At 43.6% G+C, this 18,267-nt stretch overlaps 1 protein-coding gene across 1 annotated transcript in view; it reads left to right on the forward strand.

Annotated features, from left to right (window-relative positions):
• Positions 1-17,370, forward strand: part of MMRN1 (multimerin 1) — a 73,951-nt gene extending 56,581 nt beyond the window's left edge. The window contains exons 7-8 of the mRNA XM_044428994.1: positions 8,691-8,837; positions 13,114-17,370. Coding sequence (XP_044284929.1) covers positions 8,691-8,837; positions 13,114-13,535 — 569 coding nt within the window. The 3' untranslated portion in view covers positions 13,536-17,370. The remainder of the gene's footprint in view (positions 1-8,690; positions 8,838-13,113) is intronic.
• Positions 17,371-18,267: the final 897 nt, after the last annotated feature.

Consider the following 18,267-nt stretch of genomic DNA (forward strand, 5'->3'; position numbering starts at 1 on the left):
CAGAGGATGGCTTGTTCTCAAATGGAAAGTGTACAGTTAATCCACTATGCTGGAATACAAGATTCTGCCCTTGGGCTATGGGGAATCTGGTCAAATTGTTATGGTAAGTAAGAAAGAGATATTAAGATGAATAAGAAAGAGGTGCTAACTTGCCAATCCTTAAATCAGTGGAAGGTATTGAGGGAACAATCATTATTATTGTTGAAAGGCTCCTTAGATGATGTTGTGATCCTCCAATTTTACTTCCATTTTTTCCTGGGTTTTCTTCAAATGGAGGAAATGAGCTATTGACATGGGGAAATGGCACCCTAGTTTTGCTATTCCACCATAGCGTAGCTCCACCTAGAGGCTGTGTAGCAGAAACGCAGGAAAGAAAGGGCTGTGTGTGCAGAGCCTGGATCGTGGTGCTGTGATAAAACCAAAAGAGATAGGGATAAGCAGCCTAAGAAATGCTTCAGAGTATGCTTTACATGAGGACCCCAGGACCTAGCATCTGTGTCAATCCAGACCAAACTAATAATGCCTGTTACACTGAGCCAGTAATCCGAGTTCCTATTTTAAATGATCTTTCAAAAGAAGTGGCTCTGACAAAGCTACATTGTTTTGTGCACAATAAGGTAAATTGGTGAACAGCAAAGGCATTTTCATTCTTTTATGTCTCCCGTCGTCTTTTCCTTTATTTCCATTCCTTCCACCTCGGTGCACACGCTCAAGGCGTGCCTAAAGTCAAGTGCTTGCAGTTCATCTGATAATCAAGCACGCAAGAAGTTTAAAGTGGATTCAGCCTTCAATAATGTTTCCACTTTATTTCATATCTGGCTGCTTACCCATTCTCCCTTAAACCGCTGGAAGCATCTCCTGTGCAGCAGTGCAATGGCAGAAGCCAGCAGTTGTATCGGGGAAGTGCCTTGGCCTCATTTGCAGCCTAAATTCCATCCTTCCATGTGGAAAAGACTGTATTTTAGTCAAACCAGCCCCTTTACAAGGGGCACCTTGAAGTCAGCATATAAGGGGCAAAAATGATTTCTAAAAGGTTGGGATGCAAAGCTGCCATCAACCATCGGTCTGTTTAAGTCTGACTGGCAGTAGTTTTCTAGCGTTTTAAGGAGGGGTCTTTCATGCCACCTTCTGCCTGAGATTCTTTAACTATGGGGTGCAGAAGCACAGGCCTGGACTGGGCCTACTTTTCCCAAAATAGGGGTCTCTAGTGTGGTTACATCAGACTCTGAATCTGAACTGGAAGAAGAGGTGAGATTGGAATTCGGCAACAAACTGCTGAGGTCAGGAGGCTTAAAGATGGGCCAAGCAGCTGTGAGATCTGGATCACTTCTCTTTTGGAGGGAGATAACCCTACCTAGGGCTCAAGAAGGAGGGTTTAATTCAGGAAGTCCCACCCACTGGCCATCTGAGTAACATCAGTATTCCTATGGTCTGGCCACAAGCAGTAGCACACTTTATTTGGCTGGGAAGGGAGTGGAGGAACTCAGTTTGCAACGTCTTGACCTGAGCAGAATGTTCTTTGTCTCATGAGCTGGCTCATTAACAAGATGGGCTGCCTTTTGCTAACCGCATCTCCAGTACTCCTCCATGTAACAAAGCCAACTGGCTGGCCCACTTACCATATTAAAATCTATCCTTAGAAACCCTTCTTGGGTTGGAAGGGGAAAGGGTGGGGTGGGGTGAGAAAAGGTGACTCCTAACAGGCCAGTGCTCAAATCCAGCCAACCTGGGGTCCCTCTCTGGCCATGCCCCCTTCCCCTGGTCCCATGTCCTTTTTCCCAACCAGCACGTCTGGTGGTGTGCAGACTGTTGTGCAGTTTAAATGCAAAAGTGGGGGCTCTTAGGGAGGCCTTGGCAGAACATGGTCTTCAGCTGGAAGGGATGCCAGAGGAGTATCTGAAGGGGTAAGCTATTTGAAGCACTGCCCAATCCAAGCCTAATTTAAAGGTAAAGAACCATCAGGAAAAAAAAGAACCGGACCTCAAAACTTCCCATCAACAGGAGGCTGGACAGGCAGGCATACAAGGCAGATGCATGCTATGTCTATCCAAAATAGAGCAATTATTGCTAAATTTTCATCTATACCTATAAATGAGCATACACACATTTTCTGCAGCCTGGGTGCTTTCTTTTGTCTTCCTGTTTTGGAGATGCATGACCACCATTTGGTCGGTCATCAAAGTCTACCCAGTCTCTTATTGATAGGAAAGAGGATGGGGAGAAACTGGTGAAAACAGTCACAAGACAGCAGATACACTTAATGAGAAGGCCAATCGAGGGTTCCTTGCCTGGGAGCCTCCAAGAGCTAGACCTGGCTGGCACTGACTCCCAGCCTCAGTCTTAACCAGCCCATTTCCCCAGATGTACTTTTTGTCTTCATATCTTTCTCTGGGAGAGAGTGGCCAAGAGATAGACACAAATGTGGGCATTCTAAATCTCAGTGAAACCATGGGAGAAAGAAAAGAATTCTGCATTGAAATCCACATAAAGGAGAGACTTGAGATTTTGACCCCCAAAAGAAAGGAGGGGGTGAATTCCCCCTGCTCTGCTCCTGATAGGCAACACCCCAATTTTTTAAGCTCCACCCTTTTAGCTGGGTCCTGAGCACCCCTGGCCACTCTGTTGGGGAGAGTGAGGCTCACAGAATGCTGTTCAGCATTAAACATAGTCCCTGACACGTGATCTCTTAGACACTAAGGCTTTCATTATTATTTTGCTGTCCAGTGCCAAAGTGCCTCTCTAAACGTGTTTTGCGCTTTGCAGTTTAATTGCAAGAGACTGATCGTTATCCTAATTCAGTTTGACTCTTCATGCTTCAACTTTGCATATTCAGTGCAATAGGGCAGGAGACAGATGAAAGCAGGTTTTGTTGTTGTTTGTGGTTTTGAGCAGAGGAAAAGCATTTGAGACTGATGTTTTCTGTCTAAGAGGCAATGAAGAGGCTGCAACGGCCGCAGTTCCACATTGCCACAGTACCAGTGCGCCTCCCAGAACTGACCTCTTGGTAGCAGGGGTACAGAACAGTACGTCTCCTCTCTGCTCATTCCCTTCTCCGGTTCAGCCTGGCCATCTCTGAAGCATAAACAAACCAAATATCTTTCATCATTATTACTTGGGCTCACAGTCAGACTGCTGAGACAGCAGCAAAATGGAGTTTTTATCTGCATGACCAGGACGGTATGTCACACATCCGTGACCCCAAGGGCAGCTGCCCTGATACAGCAGACTCTCAAGTGTGGGTCAGGCCTTTATGGGGTCCTGCCTGGGAACCCCATGTACAATGCCTTAAGTTTCCATGTGGAAGGTAGGTGGGATGAATCCATATAACAAAGAATAAAAATGAATAACTGTTTCCATTGCCCTGTCTTGGTGCTATGTGTAGTTACACGGTGCAACTCAGGGAAGGAAAGCAATATGCAGGACTGCAGGACTCCTGCCTATTTTCTTCAGCCAGATAAGCTTTCTCCCAGGATCCATCCTGCCCTCCAGCTGTTTCTCCAGTCCCCTTACCACCATTAAGTAAGTTAGTATTTGATTAGTTACTGGGTGGTTTGAGGGTTTCCTTGGGAGGTTGCAGGTTCTTCCCTTCCCTTCCCTTCCCTTCCCTTCCCTTCCCTTCCCTTCCCTTCCCTTCCCTTCCCTTCCCTTCCCTTCCCTTCCTTAAAATAAATGTTTCTCAAACTTCTGCAAATGTTGGGGTCCCCCAAGCCTGCTAACCTCTCTTGCAAGTTCCAGTTTGGCCGTATAAAGCTCTGCACTCATCCCTGAACTTTGGGGACTGAGAGAATGTGCTGAAATGCATGTGAGTTCCAAACAGGTTGGGAAAAGCAAGGCAGGAGAATAGCGTTGTTGCACAGTGCCTGCAGTTTGCCCGTCAGCATCAGGAAGGCTTCTGTCATTCAAGGATCTGGCAGGGCTGCTTCCTGCAGGGGTGGTGGATCAAGCCTTGATAATGGATTTGGGCATGGGGTGTGTGTGGATGCATGTGTGTAACCTTTTTAATGGGCTTGCGGGCACGCTTGCCATCCGGGCTGATGGAATTTCTGTCTGGAAATGCTCGCCATTGTTCAAGCTTCCCTTCTTGTTTCTCCCCCACTCCTTCTGCTACCTAACTCTAACACTCCATGTCCCGCCTGAAATCTCTCAATTCACCCCTCGCCTGCAATCTCTCCCTCTTTGCCCTCCCGTGTGCCCTTTTACCCCACCCCTTTGCCATTGCCGGTTGCCTCTGCTAGGCACTTCTGAAGAGCTAAGCTGGGAAGTCGGCATTTTGGACTTTCTGCTTCCTTGTTAGGGCTTCCGCACTGCAGAGAGGTTTGGGGTTTGGGAAGGTGTGTGGGGTGGGAGGGGTGCACGGGAGCCTTGGCAGGCACTGTTGGGAATAGGATGGGCCTGCAGTGTTGCTGACCCCTTAGCTAGGGGTCTCCACTCCCCACCTCCATTTCTTCCTTGAGAAATGTTGCTAACCTTTAAAAACTGGCTCCCTTCAGAATGCTTGACGTGTTTTAGTCCAAGAAGAGGTCTTCCTGTACGCTTCAAAATCTCTACAAGGCTATTTTTTTCTGGCAATTCTGTTTGCAAAGGAATTTGCCTCATGTTAGCTCTGGATCACATTGCACATGCGCCCTGCCTTTTTCCCTCTTGGGAGGAACCCGAGAGGGCCCACTCAGTTGCAGTTTATCCTCAAAATATCAACCCATGTGAGGTAGGTCAGGCAGGGGAACTGGTGCCTGGCCCGAAGTCAGGCAGGGAGCTTCATGGCTGATAGGGACCAGACGCCGGAACTCCCTGGTCCCTGGCCCAGTTCTCATTACCACACCTTGCGTAGTATAACAAAGATTGTGGGAGAGGCCTCACATGGTGCCATGCATGGAACACCTTCCTAACCTGCTTCCTTTCTTTCTAGCATGCTAGTCTTATAGGCAAAGGAATTTTGGTTTGCATCAGGGCATTCAATTATACAAGACTTGCTTAATATCTGAAGCTTTCCAATCCAGGCATAAGTTTGCCAGTTGGGTAAGAATAAGGACTGTGTTTCTAATAATGCTTGCAGTTTTGTTTTTCTTCTTTTAAAAAAAATCCCTAGGGCAAGAAAATCGTAAATGCCTAACCCAGAATCTCTTCTGTTGCTGCTGTTTCAAGTGCACTCGTGCACTGCTTTGTCCCAGGCCTTATTGTTATGAGGGATGGGAGATGAGAAAACAATTACTTACATCAACTTCAGAAACCTCTTGCATGTTGCAGGCCATCAGCCTCACCCTCTAACCTCGGGCAGGGAAGCAGCCAAGAGGGGATGAAGCCCACAAAAGCCGGGCAAACTCCAGTCTATCCTTGTTGAGGTGCTGTGACAGAACTTGGTAGCCTCTGAAACGAGCAGGTGGGAAGATAGTTCAGCATGCCAGTGGAAGACACAATCCCACACATCGAGCAGCAATCAGCACTTATTCTGAAGCAGCCTCTTCATCACCCACACCTATCTAACCTTTGAGTGCTTGGAGTTTTCCTTCTCTCTGAGCTTGGCCTACTTGGCAATCTTGTTTCAAAAACGTACCTTTTCCCATTGCCTCTGCTTAGGACTGTTAGGAGCTGAGCACATGGAATAGTCTCTGGCAGTGCTTTTTTTGTCATAGAACACACCGGAATGGAGTTCCGGCACCTATTTTTGACAGATTTTCCAAGTTTTAAAAGTGACTTTTGAAAATTTGATGTTTGGTCCACGTGGATTTGACTCACCCTATCAAGCGTAGCAGGTTGGCGGCAAAATCATTAAAACAGTGCATGCGGGCTGCTTGTGTGTTGAGTCTGATGCATGCGTACTTTGTCCACGCTGGTTGTGATGGTGCCGCTAAGCTTGTGGTGCTGCTCGGCTTGTGATTGGTTGTGTGCTCATGCGCTGAGTGCTTACTGCGGGAGGCGACTGTTATGCTTCGTTACACAACTGACGTGTGAGGGTGTGTGTACACTGATTGACTACGTGCGAAAGGTAAATAATTTCATGAGTTCTGGCACCCTTTTTCCTACAAAAAAAGCACTGGTCTCTGGTAATCCAATTTATCTAATCCCCAGATGACAGAGAACAGTGATTTGCAGAGGAAAGTTTGAGGCAGCAGAGGGTGGGGGATCCCATTGCATCTAACTCTTAAACCCGTTGTTTACATGCAGCTGAATCAAGTGAGGACATTATACCTGGCCTGTATCACCCTGGATTTTGGAACTGGTACGTTCAGGTTTTTTCCAGCCATGCTAGCAAGTACTGCTTTCCTTTTGCACTAGCGATCATTCCTGCTAGTGTAGGGGATGTTGTCCTAGTTGTTGTCCAATGATTAGAAGGTGATGCAGCCTGTGCTCACAAGACACAAAGAAAAAGGTGTGGGGAAAAGGGGAAAATAGAAAAAGCCAGTATGGCATAATAAATTTATTGCTGGACTGGGATCCAGGAGATCTGGTTTCTAGTCCCCACAAGGCCATGGAGCTCACTGGGTGGCTTTTGGCCGCTCGCAGAATCTCAGCCCAACCTACCTCACAGGGTTGTTGTGAAGATAAAATGGAGAGGAGGACAATTATGTAAGCTATTTTGGGTTCCTTGCAAGAGGAAGAAAGGCAGGATAGAAATGCAATGTAAGACTAATAAATTCAGGTACAATTTTTCTCAGTTATATAAGTGGAAGAGTGGCCACTGATGAGATAACTTCAGGAAAAGAGGAGCCAAGTTGCACTCACCAGCAGTCAAGCTGATGATGAAGTAGGCTGTACTAGTCTCTCGCTATAGCTGATAATAACAGTTGGTACATTATAGTGCGTCTCCATGAAAGATTGCACACTTAAAGAAAATTAGCAAGTCCAGACTGGATAGACTGGGCTGTTCTCCCTGACATGCTTGCTTTCTATATATTAGCTGTTTTTCTGAATTTTTCCAAAAGCACCAACTTGCATGTGTAGTTTAGCATAGCACAACTTGGAAAATCTTGTTTTACTTTATTTTACTTGCTGTTTTTTTTTAAATTCAGCAAATATCCAGTCTTTGAGCAGATTAAAAACTGTTATAATACAAAGAGTTCAAAATATAAAATACATTTTTTTTTGTTTAGTTGCAAAGTTGTGCCCGACCCATCATGACCCTATGGACAACATTCCTCCAGGCCCTCCTGTCCTCCACCATCCCTCGGAGTCCACCCAAGCCCACACCCACCACCCCAGTGACCCCATCCAGCCACCTCATCCTCTGCTGTCCCCTTCTCCTTTTGCCATCAATCGTTCCCAGCCTCAGGGTCTTCTCCAGTGAGTTGTTCCTTCTCAGTAGGTGGCCAGAGCAAAGAGCAGTCAAAAATGAAATAAAAAGCAATGCACTGCAGCGCACTGCTGGGCAGAAACATCACCGCTTGGTTCCTGGAGTGGAGTCTTGGAGATAGTCTTGGTGGGCATGCAGCAATGCCATGGAACCAGTCCAAGTGTTTTGGTTCTCCCAGCGCCATAGTCTCCTTGTGTGGGTTGTTGTTTACTGTGGTGGTATTGGGAGGCTGATGGGCATTGTTTACTCTGTCTGATCCTGATGACCACGAAGGCCAAAGATCAGAACCTCCGCTTGGAAGTTTCCTCCATTTCCAACATTGTCCTGCCAGGAAGGTCTTGGGACACAACAAGCAGAGGAGATGGCAAACTTACCTGTACCACACTCATTGCAAGTCTCTACAAAAAAGTCAGAAATATACACAATATATATGTGCTGATGGCTTCTGTATGCATAGATATTGACCAAGTGCACCTACTGCATTTTGAGTGTGATTCAGAGCATGTGTCTACTGTTTAATTGCAAGACTTCAAACTGGGTCCTGCCTGGGATTTGGACAGGTCATTCAAAGGCAGGTTTCCAACTGTAAAATGGGAACAGGATTCTAAAGCACTAAATGGCATTTTAATCATGAATAAAATACCTTTTGACAGTCTGTGCAGGCATGCAGTCCTGGGCTGAGTGCTTCCCATACAACTTAGACTGGCAGAAATGATGAGTGATTAGCCAGTTGAGACCTGATACCATCAAGGCCAGCAAACAGTGTCTGACTAAATCCCCCAGAGGCAAATAACATTAGGGAAACAAAAATACACAGTCCTGGAAAACAGCACAATTTATATGCAAATAAACAATGGTGGCAATGTTTCTCCCCATAAGAATTGCATTTGGACCACATTTCTAAGCGAATCTGCTTAATTCATAGTTTCTGAACCTAGACCAATAAATGGATCAGAACACAGCTATGCTTCACACTTTTCTTTTAACACCAAGTTAAAATTAAGAAATGCTGAGTTAAAAATCTGCACATTAGATAAACTGCATAGGGAAATGTATCTGTTGTGGACGGTTGCAAGTAAAACATGAAGATAAGTTGTACAGAAATGCACAGGTTGGGGGAAATTGCAATACACAAGTGAGTTATTGTGCATTCTTTTTCTCAACAATGATTGAAGATGGATGTGGAAATTAGAACAGGCTGATGACTGAATGCATGTGAACCTGAAGTGGACTGAAAATAGACTGATTCGTCCATTGCTACCCTTAACTTAGATTCAATTTGCAGCTGGGAGCAGCAGGAGGCTAAAATACTTGACGTAGGTTTCTAAAGAGTTCTGTAGGATTCCTTGTTCTGTGCATGATTACTGTGCCAAGTCACACCATCCTTTCTCTTTCAATGCAGGTGATTATCTGAGTTGCAGTAGCAGCCCTTGCCAAAACGGAGGGACCTGCATCAATGAAAAGAAGAGCTTTGTTTGTGCTTGCCGCTATCCCTTCGGAGGAGCCAACTGCAGCACAAAGTTGGTGGAGGAAAATACTCAGGCCATAGGCAAGTCCATGTAAAAGCTCTCCTACCCTCCTTCTGTTTCTCTGTCTAAAGGCTAGAGATGAAGAGAAAAGGAACATATTCTCTCTCCCCTAGTTTCTCTGAACAAAGTCTCCCCAGAGGCAAAGCTCTTTTGTAAGCATCTAGCTCCTGACAGAAGTCCACCATCCTCTCTTTCAGTGCACCACGTGTCACAAATTATAAGATCTGATTTCATTCACAGGCTCGTCCATAAAAAATAATAACAAGCAGGCCTGTGGTGGATGGAACAAACTGGTTGTTAGCCAAGCAGCTCTATCATAAATAGGCTAGAGAAAACCGGCAATTTGTCTTCCCAAAGCTGTGAAATTGCATTATTGGTCAACTGCATGTCCAAGTAAGGCTGTACCCTCCATGTTATAGAAATCCAAGTCTGAGAATCACGCACATGGTATAAGCCCTTTTCACATGTTCTGTAAATATGTGAAAGGCAAGAATCAAGATTGTGTCTGTTTTCCCACCTCCTGACTTTCCTTTGTTCGGACAGAAATGTGAATCAGGCCTGTGTATGTACAGGCTGCACCTGTGTAAGTTCTATCGGCACCACAAATGTTCCCAAAAAATGCAAAGCCAGTGATTAAAGGTGCAGGGTCTACCTGTGGACTTCCTGTTCAAGCCTTTGTCTGAATACACTGAGATCAGCAGGCAAGATCCCACTTTCTCCACATAAATGGAGATACTTGTTTGAAAAGGACTAGTTTCTGCAAACTTTACCGTATCAATAGCTCTCATTCTGGATCCCGGACGTAGTGGAGTTATGGAACTCAGCCTCCCCACACACATCTGTATTACTTCAGAGGTCAAATGTTAGTTTGCCAAGCCTGCTGCACCTCTGGGCCCTTTTCAGGGTTGAGCCAACTCCTGGTATTCTGCCCTGTGGTGTTTCCCTGACAACATCACTGGTGTTGATTAATTGATATGCTTGCTGTGATCTCCATCAGGAATGGGTTTTTCATATTGTGTTCTGAGGAAGACTGGGGCTTCTGGTATAACTCTCTGAGATGAGAAGGCCAGTAAGGACCTTCGGGGGACAGGTTCCCTCAAAAGAAAACTTGTCCAGTGCCTGTTGGCCTATGTCCATCTTTGCCAGTCTCTCCTGCAACCCAGTTCTACAAGTACCAATAATGTAACCTAGAGCACACCCCAACATCTTCTCTGGTACACTGAAATTTTGTAGCAGATGCTTGGCAAACTTTATGCCTGGATGTGAGGTCCACAGGGACCTCTAATGGTGCTGCAAAGATCTCCACTCCTTGTTCCCTTTTAAACTGTATATTTAATTTTTAAAGTGGACAGAGTGAGGGTGCCACATTCTTCTTCCTCTTCCTGTAAGTGCTGTTGATCAGCTGTTCAGTGAGCAGAAAGAGAAGGAAAGAGTTACTTTCTGACCCAGTCTTTTCCCATTCACAGAGACTTTTCACCCTTTAACCTTTCTGTCTCTCCACTCCCAGCTTCTAGCCTTGCTATTTCTCTCCACTCAGCCCACTTATTTGCTTCTTCCTTACTTTGTATATCATCTTGTAAATGTCCTAGAAATCTTTGACTATTGGGTGGTATAGAAATAAAATTAATAATATAAGTTATTAATTACAAATCCCTCCCTGAATTTTACACATACTGCAAGGGAGAAAATATCTCCTGCAATATGTGTAAAATTCAGGGTGGAATTTGTATCTGCATTTGACCTCTTGTATTCACATAGACCATTCTCCGCAGAGAATTTCCCTTTCAGCAGTAACAGCCATCATAAAAACGAATAAACTAGGATTTACACTCAGAATACATGAAATGCATGTTTTATGCTCTTTTGCTACCATTTGGCTGCTTCCTAATCATTTTTACAGCAGTGAGGCCATTGGTTTCTATGCTGTGGGTGAGGAACTGAAACGAAAATGTTTTTGCTTCCTCATTTTCTATTTTTATTATTCTTACTGCTTTTATTATCAGTATGCTTCCAAATCTCTCCAATATTTGCCAAGAGCTCACAAGCAAATTTTAGGCTGCACAACACATGCAAACATGCTCCTTTTGCAGGAATGTGTGACACAGACATTTCAGAGAGAGAACCATGAAAGCTTTTCTTCCTAATAATGCAGCACAGTCAGGACTGAAAATTCTTTGCTGATTCTGATTTTTTAAAAAGAAGCTGCCTCCCCCCCCTTGTTGGTGCATTTGACGCTAATTGTGGAGAAAATTGCTCTCTATACAGTACTTAAGAATTCATTCTGCTTTTCTTCTTTAGCTTCTTGAAAACTTGACAGGGGACCTGGGGGGAAAGTTTACCACTAGCCCTGTGTCTGCTGTAAGAGTTGATCCCATTTACATTGGCAATTCTGCATGAGGAGAAGGCAACAAAAGGAAGATCTGAATGTTATGGCAGACATGGGGCGAATGTCAAAAATAGCAGCCCTGGTGTATAGATCCTCCTGCTTTCCTCTAGTTAAACTCATTCAGTGACATGCCAGCATTATGCAAATGTATTCACCTTTGAATCACACCATTGGCTGCTGAGTAGGAGGGGGACTCACCAAGAGATGACAACATGAAAGAAAGTTCAGGGACAACCAGATTAAGAAATGGAAGGAGTGGATGGCTTCTTGGAATTTCAACTTATGACTTTTCCTCAAGAGTGAACTAGATAAAGAGAGCAATCCTACCACCTCAAGGTGGCATCTGGAGGGCCATGAGATGCATCAAATCTTCTCAAAAGCGGGAAACAGAGCTCTGACCTTGGAGAAGGAGATCCAGCAGTGGATCTCCTCACAGCAACCCACCCAGCTGCTGTGGACAGTTCCCTCTCCCAAGTTGGGACATCAACCCCAGAAAGGGAGAAAATGCTCCCTAAGCTCTCGATTGCCATCCACAGCAGCAATTTCACATTTGATGGGCACAGATGCTCATGTAGCAAAACTGCTTCAAAGTGGATTGGAGAGGCAAAAAATAGGAGGCTTCCATTGCTCTCCAGCCGAGAGCCTGGGATGACTTAGAAAGAATGATGACTCCTGGTTTTAGAAGTCCCCATCATTTGTATGTCTAGTTCACAGGATTGCCCTAGGAATCTCTTAAAAATTCTCACTGCCATGCTTATTAGAGATGTCATATATAGTTTGACAAAGCCCAAGAAAGATGTGGTAGAGCTGTCAGATAAATGTATTTAAGGGTGCAAGTCTACACATGTTGAAACACAAAAAAGTCCCATGGCTGCCAGCACAAATCTTTCTTCTCCTTAAACAAGGATAACAGCATAGCCTAAGAGACTTTCCTTGAGGGCCAAGCTAGATGTGGTGCCATTTATGAAACTAGGAACTACATCAGAGACTCACTTACTTCCTATTTGCATTAGAAGAAAAGCTTCAGCTGGGACAACTGGGAAGTCTCCTTTTCAATGTAAATAGTCCTTCTGGAATTGATCCTAATTGGGATTAAAACAAAGGGCTAAAGTCCACACACTAAAACATGCACACTGCCAAGATTCCAATCTGGATTAGGCTAGGGATGTGTGAGCAATTCTTTCAGTGAAGTTTGAAAGTTTAAATCAGGCTTTACCTCATTCATACTTTCCAGACCACACTCAGGCACAAGCTGCAGTTAAAGTCTACACATTTCCCAGCTTACAATGTGATTTGTAGACAAAATTGAATACCTTTGCCAATGTGTGCATTTTTGAAAAAAGTGCATGGATGAATACATACGTTGGAAAAATGTGCACAAATATACTTTAATCAAAGGGACAATATATAATCATTTTAAAGATGTACATAATTGATGTGTACTTTTGTGAAAATACATATGGATTTTCATGGAAAAAGAAATAAATGAAGCTCACAATCTCATACAGACTCAATTTGGAATGAATTTTGAGATATAATTCAGAGAACTTTGGCAACCTTGGTCTGTTCATTTTCACATCTCTAGAAGAAGCCCTTCATATCTGCAATTTGCTTTTAAAAATATCCATATAATTGCTAATTGCATGAATTACATCACATCTGAACCTGGCCTTGAGGAAGATTCTCAATCCTTTGACACATGCTGGGCTAATCAATCATCTTCATTCTGAAATCTTCTTTTCTTTGTATTTGAGCTTCATTGGTTGTTACAGAGGAAATGAAAGACTTAGGGACCCTTCTACCATTTTCAGTAGTAGACGCATGTCTGTCATGAGACTTAGTTTTTTCCAAAGGATGTATCAAATTTATGTGTCCTTACAATGTGTGTGTTTTCTGTTTTTCTTTTGCAGATTTTTCAAAAGGGTCTTACAGGTATGCACCAATGGTAGCCTTTTTTGCTTCACACACTTATGGGATGAATTCTCCTGGCCCTATTCGATTTAACAATCTGGATGTCAACTATGGATCCTCCTATGTTCCAGCAAATGGAAGATTCCGTGTGCCATATCTTGGTGTTTATGTCTTTGAATATACCATTGAATCGAACAGTCCAGTCATCTCAGGCTACCTAGTGGTTGATGGAATAGACAAGGTCGCTTTCAGGTCTGAAAATGCCAACGATAGCAAATACGTTGACCGAATGGTTAAGGGAGATGCCTTACTGGAATTGAACTATGGACAAGAAGTCTGGCTCAGGCTGGCAGCAGGCTCCATTCCAGCCAAATACCCACCTGTAACTACATTTAGTGGCTACATCTTGTACCGTACTTAGGAGTTACACACAAAGCCCTGATCCACCAAGGAAGCACCACTGCTTTCCCCTTTGCTTCTAACATGATTCTACCCAATACAGGAGGCAAACCTGGTGATTCCTCTGTCAGTGGGACTCCCTATCCATTGCAGCTTTTATTCTGATCATTACAGAAGCTATCCTGGGTGCTCCATCGTGATGAACCTATTTTGAAATAATGCTATCCATGGTGATGATGTAGGAGTCACCTGCCTCAGCTGCAATAAAGTGAATCTCATTTCGGGTCCCAACCTATTCTTTGGTAGGGCCCCTATGCTTTTAACAGCAGTAGAAGAGATAGAATTAGGCATGAAATCTATATCCCATCCTTGCCTTTCCATGCTGGAGAAAGCTTTATTGGTTGTATGTTTGCCTGACATGCAGTTAAAAACAGAGAATACCTACCAGGAAATAGGTAGCCAGGTAGTCTAACCTCATTAGATCATTATCTAGATTTTAAATTTGCAAGAGTGCCAGAATCCATCTTGTGTAGGCTCAGTGAAAGACTTTGCAATCTTTCCTGTACATTTAGCATTTTACCTTGCTTTTGCATCATTACAAAAAGGATATACAGCGGGTGATGAATGTTATCAGCAGTGCTGAGTTAATTTGATTTCAGTAGCTTTCAGTGGTTATATTACCTAGACAAGGGATAGGGCAACTTCAGTCTTACAGGATCTACCTTGTTTTTAGTTTTTTCTAGAAATCTGGAGCCTGCCACCAAATAGTGGCATGCAAATGACATTGAGAGATGAGTTGACTCCAAGCGTATTCGTTACCCAGAAATATGTTTTCATACCCGGAACTAGGCTCAGTCATGTACTAGTACATGCCCTCCTAGATTTCTTCATTACAGCAACTTCATTTGGGGGACTGAAAACTTTGTCACTGCTGCTACTTTTAAACAGTTTGGGGTTGGCAGAATGTTTCTCCTGAGAACCAGTCAGTGTTTAATCCTATGTGGCCGCCTGTAATTTTCCAAACTTGGAAAGTTACAGGCATCCCACTGAGTTCAGAGGTGAGGTTTGTCTTTGCATCCCCCTCTCTTTGTAAGCATCTTCTTCTTACTTTCGATGCGGATGGGCTGAGGCACTACCTGGATTCAGCAGGAGTCAGGGGCATTTGTCCCCTGCTCTCCTCGCCCTCTGGAACACCTCCCCATGCCTGTCCTGAAGATGGTCTTCAGGATGGAGGTGGGCTTTCCATAGGTAAAACTTCTGCTGCAACTTTGGAAGGTTTTTCCTATGCTGAAGCTGGGATCGCACCTTTTCCTGTGGCCGGCCAGACGGTGCTTCTCAGCCATAGGATTATGTCCTTGGGGATCTACCAGTCAGTACAGAAGTATTTTCTGCCAATCCCTGGCAGTCATCTGCTCATACACGTTGCTCAGAGCATGTTGTCTCTGCATCTGTTTACATGTTGGGGGGCAGTTGGTGGGAGGAAAGTGAAGTGGGGTGGAAAGGACCCATGGGATAAGCCCCACTTTTGTGAACAGAATATTCACGTATGCCCTTCAGCAGGAAAAGCGTGCATCATGGGTTAAGTTCTCCCAGCTCACGGGGACCTTTGAAGGTTTGGATTCTAAATTTAAAGTGACCACATTTCATTAAGTCTGGATCTTTATTTGCCAAATGTGGTTAAATTTCTTCCTTATTTAAAGCTATGTTCAGAGTTCTACTTAATACATCTGTACACTCTTGGTTGGCTTACATTTTGTACCTCATGTTAAAGCTGCACCCTTATTTGCTCACTCTCCATTTTGTGGTTAGTCAGATGTGTAAAGGTGTACTTTTCACTATGAAAGGTCTGCATTTAAACACTGGAATTCCAGGAGGTGAAACCTCTCCATAATGGCCCATTTTCTAGAGCTTTTTAATAAATCGACTGGTGTGCATTTAACAGATTAATAAATTAATCAAATTGCTAAAGCAAGGGCAAACTTTGAGAGTTTTGAATGATGGGAGTTTCTTTTGCTTCTAAAAAACATTAATTGTTGAGAAAAAATATCTTTAATGCATTGCTTAATTCCAGAAAAAGTATAGAAGTTGCTTGTCATCAGCACAGCACTCCATTCACAAGGGAGAGCTTTGATGAAAATCTGATTAAAAGTCCATATATTTAATCTGTGGTTAGTAAATTAGAGAATTAATAGCACCAGTTAGGGGATTAACACTTTCATCTCCTTCACTTCCTGAAGGGTTGCATTCACTATTGCCTGGCAAGGAAACTATGATGGCGAAAATATCAACCAAAACAGTAGAAGAAGCATTATATACTCCCAATCATAACTGAGAATAGTTTCAACCTGCCCCATTTTTTAAAAAACTGCTTTAAAAAGTTTATAACTGTTTACTGTTTATAAAACCAACCTGCAGTGCACCATGGTCCCAGAATGTATATAATTCAGCTCCTTCCTCTATCAGTGAACTATCTTTCTACAGATCCTTAGAATCCCTGATTTGTCACTAACCTATCCTAGCATATCATTGAATTTTTTCAGATGTCTTACCCACGTGGCTCAGTCCCTCCCCACCCCTTGTACGACTTTGTCAGTTTAATAACCTGTTTAGTCCTCTTTATTCCTGCAATGGATAGGGCTAAATGGTGTGGAAATTACCCTGCAGATGAAATTCAAATGACCCACTGGAGGCTGCATCTCTCTCTTTAAATATGACTTTCTTTGCCCTTCCTGCCCTTCTACGAAATCCTTCAAGCCAGGTCTCTATCTGCAGAGACTCTAATTGTTTTCTTCCAAACTCATATTCCTGATAGGCTTTCTTGTTAGTTTTCCTCCTGTTACAATACATACATACATAAATAATTTTCAGAGCAGAACTCTGACCTATCCTATGAGGGAAGTGAAGCAAATCTTGAGAGTAAAATATGCATCCTAAGTGCGTACCCAATTTGCTTTTTGTTTTGTTTTTGTTTTTAGTACGCACATATTCAAATCACCATCATTATTTTCTTCTTGAGCCTTGATGATTAAATTTAATCATGGAACAGATGGATCTTTCTAAGTCTGATATTTTATGAGTTAAACTAACATGATGCTTCCTTAACAGCAGAAATCTTTTGAGTGTTCTGACACTTCCCTCAAAAGACATGTCAACGTTTTCTATAGTACTTGTGTGGTTTTTCAGCAGGGTTCAGTTTCAGCTAAAGGAAAATTCAGCGTTATTGATGCCCATGATATCACCAACTGACCAAGCCTTTATCCCAAGTGTGCCCTTGCAACTCTCTTTCGCATATTTGTGGTTATTATTGCTATTATTTTGGCAAGCTCTGTGCGTGCGTGCGTGTGTGTGTGAGTGAGAGAGAGCGAGCGTGCTACATACATGCATGTGCATCAGATCCAGGTTGAAACAAGGGTAAGATGATCCATGTGACCTTTCTTGGAGTGTTAACTCTGTCCTTACAGCCCATAATTGCTGTATTTCTGATTGGAGTAGCCCTATTCAGGCATTGGGGCTGCAGGTAGAAATCCCTGAGCAGAGGGGAGGGCTGCATTGGCTAGCCCCCTTCCTAATCTCCCTCACCATGCTAGGCCTACAGCCTCAGGGCCTGAGCATATGGAACGTGTGCACCATGCCCTTTGTTGGGTACCTGCGGCACCTTGATCGGCAGTAAAGAGCATGACAAACAATTGTTTGGAACAGGCAGACCTGGCACAACTCTGTCCCTGCTTATACGTTGTTTCAAGACAGAGCCCCCCTCCTGAGGTGGGCTATTGTTTGGTGTGGTTTGAAATGTTTCATTTCTTCTGAGAAGGATTTGTAAGAATGCAAAACTTCACTAATAAAATGGACAGAAATAACCAAGATGATGCCTGGGTGTTCTTAAACAGAGAACACGTAGCTTCTGTTGTTGTTTCCATGTATCCTGAATGAATCTCAATCTGAACTCCATTCTGGTGTACACTTGGTTCACCAGTCACATAGCAGAGGTACTGGAAGGAGTAACTTCCTTTTTCTGCTCACAGCTCCTTACTCAAACATTAGAAGGAACTAACTGGTGTGGCTCCTGACAGTGAGTGCTGTACCACCTGGCACTTACAATCCTATTAAAATAGGTGATTGTGCTAGATCACGTGCATAGAGAATCCTATTTCTCAGGATGCTAGAATAAATTTCATAGTCCTCTCTGGTTGTCTTCTCAGTCTTCCAAACACAGCTTCAACATGCTTTCATAGACATACATACCATTCCAGCCATATCTAGCCATGGAGTTGCCCCTTAAAACTGAATAAACACAGTTCAAGCTATGATGTCGGTGCATTATCATCTGGTTATTGTCATTATGATCAGCATCATCAATTTACCTGTATGCCACCTGTACACTCAAAGTGGCTTACAGCAACATGGACCATGGCATGCTGAAACATTGCAACATTTCATAAAAAGAGTGAAACGCTCAAACATGCAAAATCTGACATTTGTACCTCTGCATGAAGTACAATCTAATAATTCTGACATTTGTACCTCTAGATGAAGCAATCTAATAATTATGCACACTAAGAGGAAAACAGAGGAAAACAGAGGCTAAACAGCAGTGAAGTGCATGTGAGGATGAAACAATATTGATATTTGCAATCAGTCAAGCGGGCGTTCACCTGCTTAGTCCTGGTGAAATAGACTGCAGAAGCAACAAGCTTCTGCAGGTTGCATGTCTCCCAATATCACACATTGTGATGCTGCGGTCTATGGACACACTA

This window comes from Varanus komodoensis, unplaced genomic scaffold, assembly GCF_004798865.1.
Source record: "Varanus komodoensis strain SLA01 unplaced genomic scaffold, ASM479886v1 scaffold2, whole genome shotgun sequence".
Taxonomy (NCBI): Eukaryota; Metazoa; Chordata; class Lepidosauria; order Squamata; family Varanidae; genus Varanus; species Varanus komodoensis.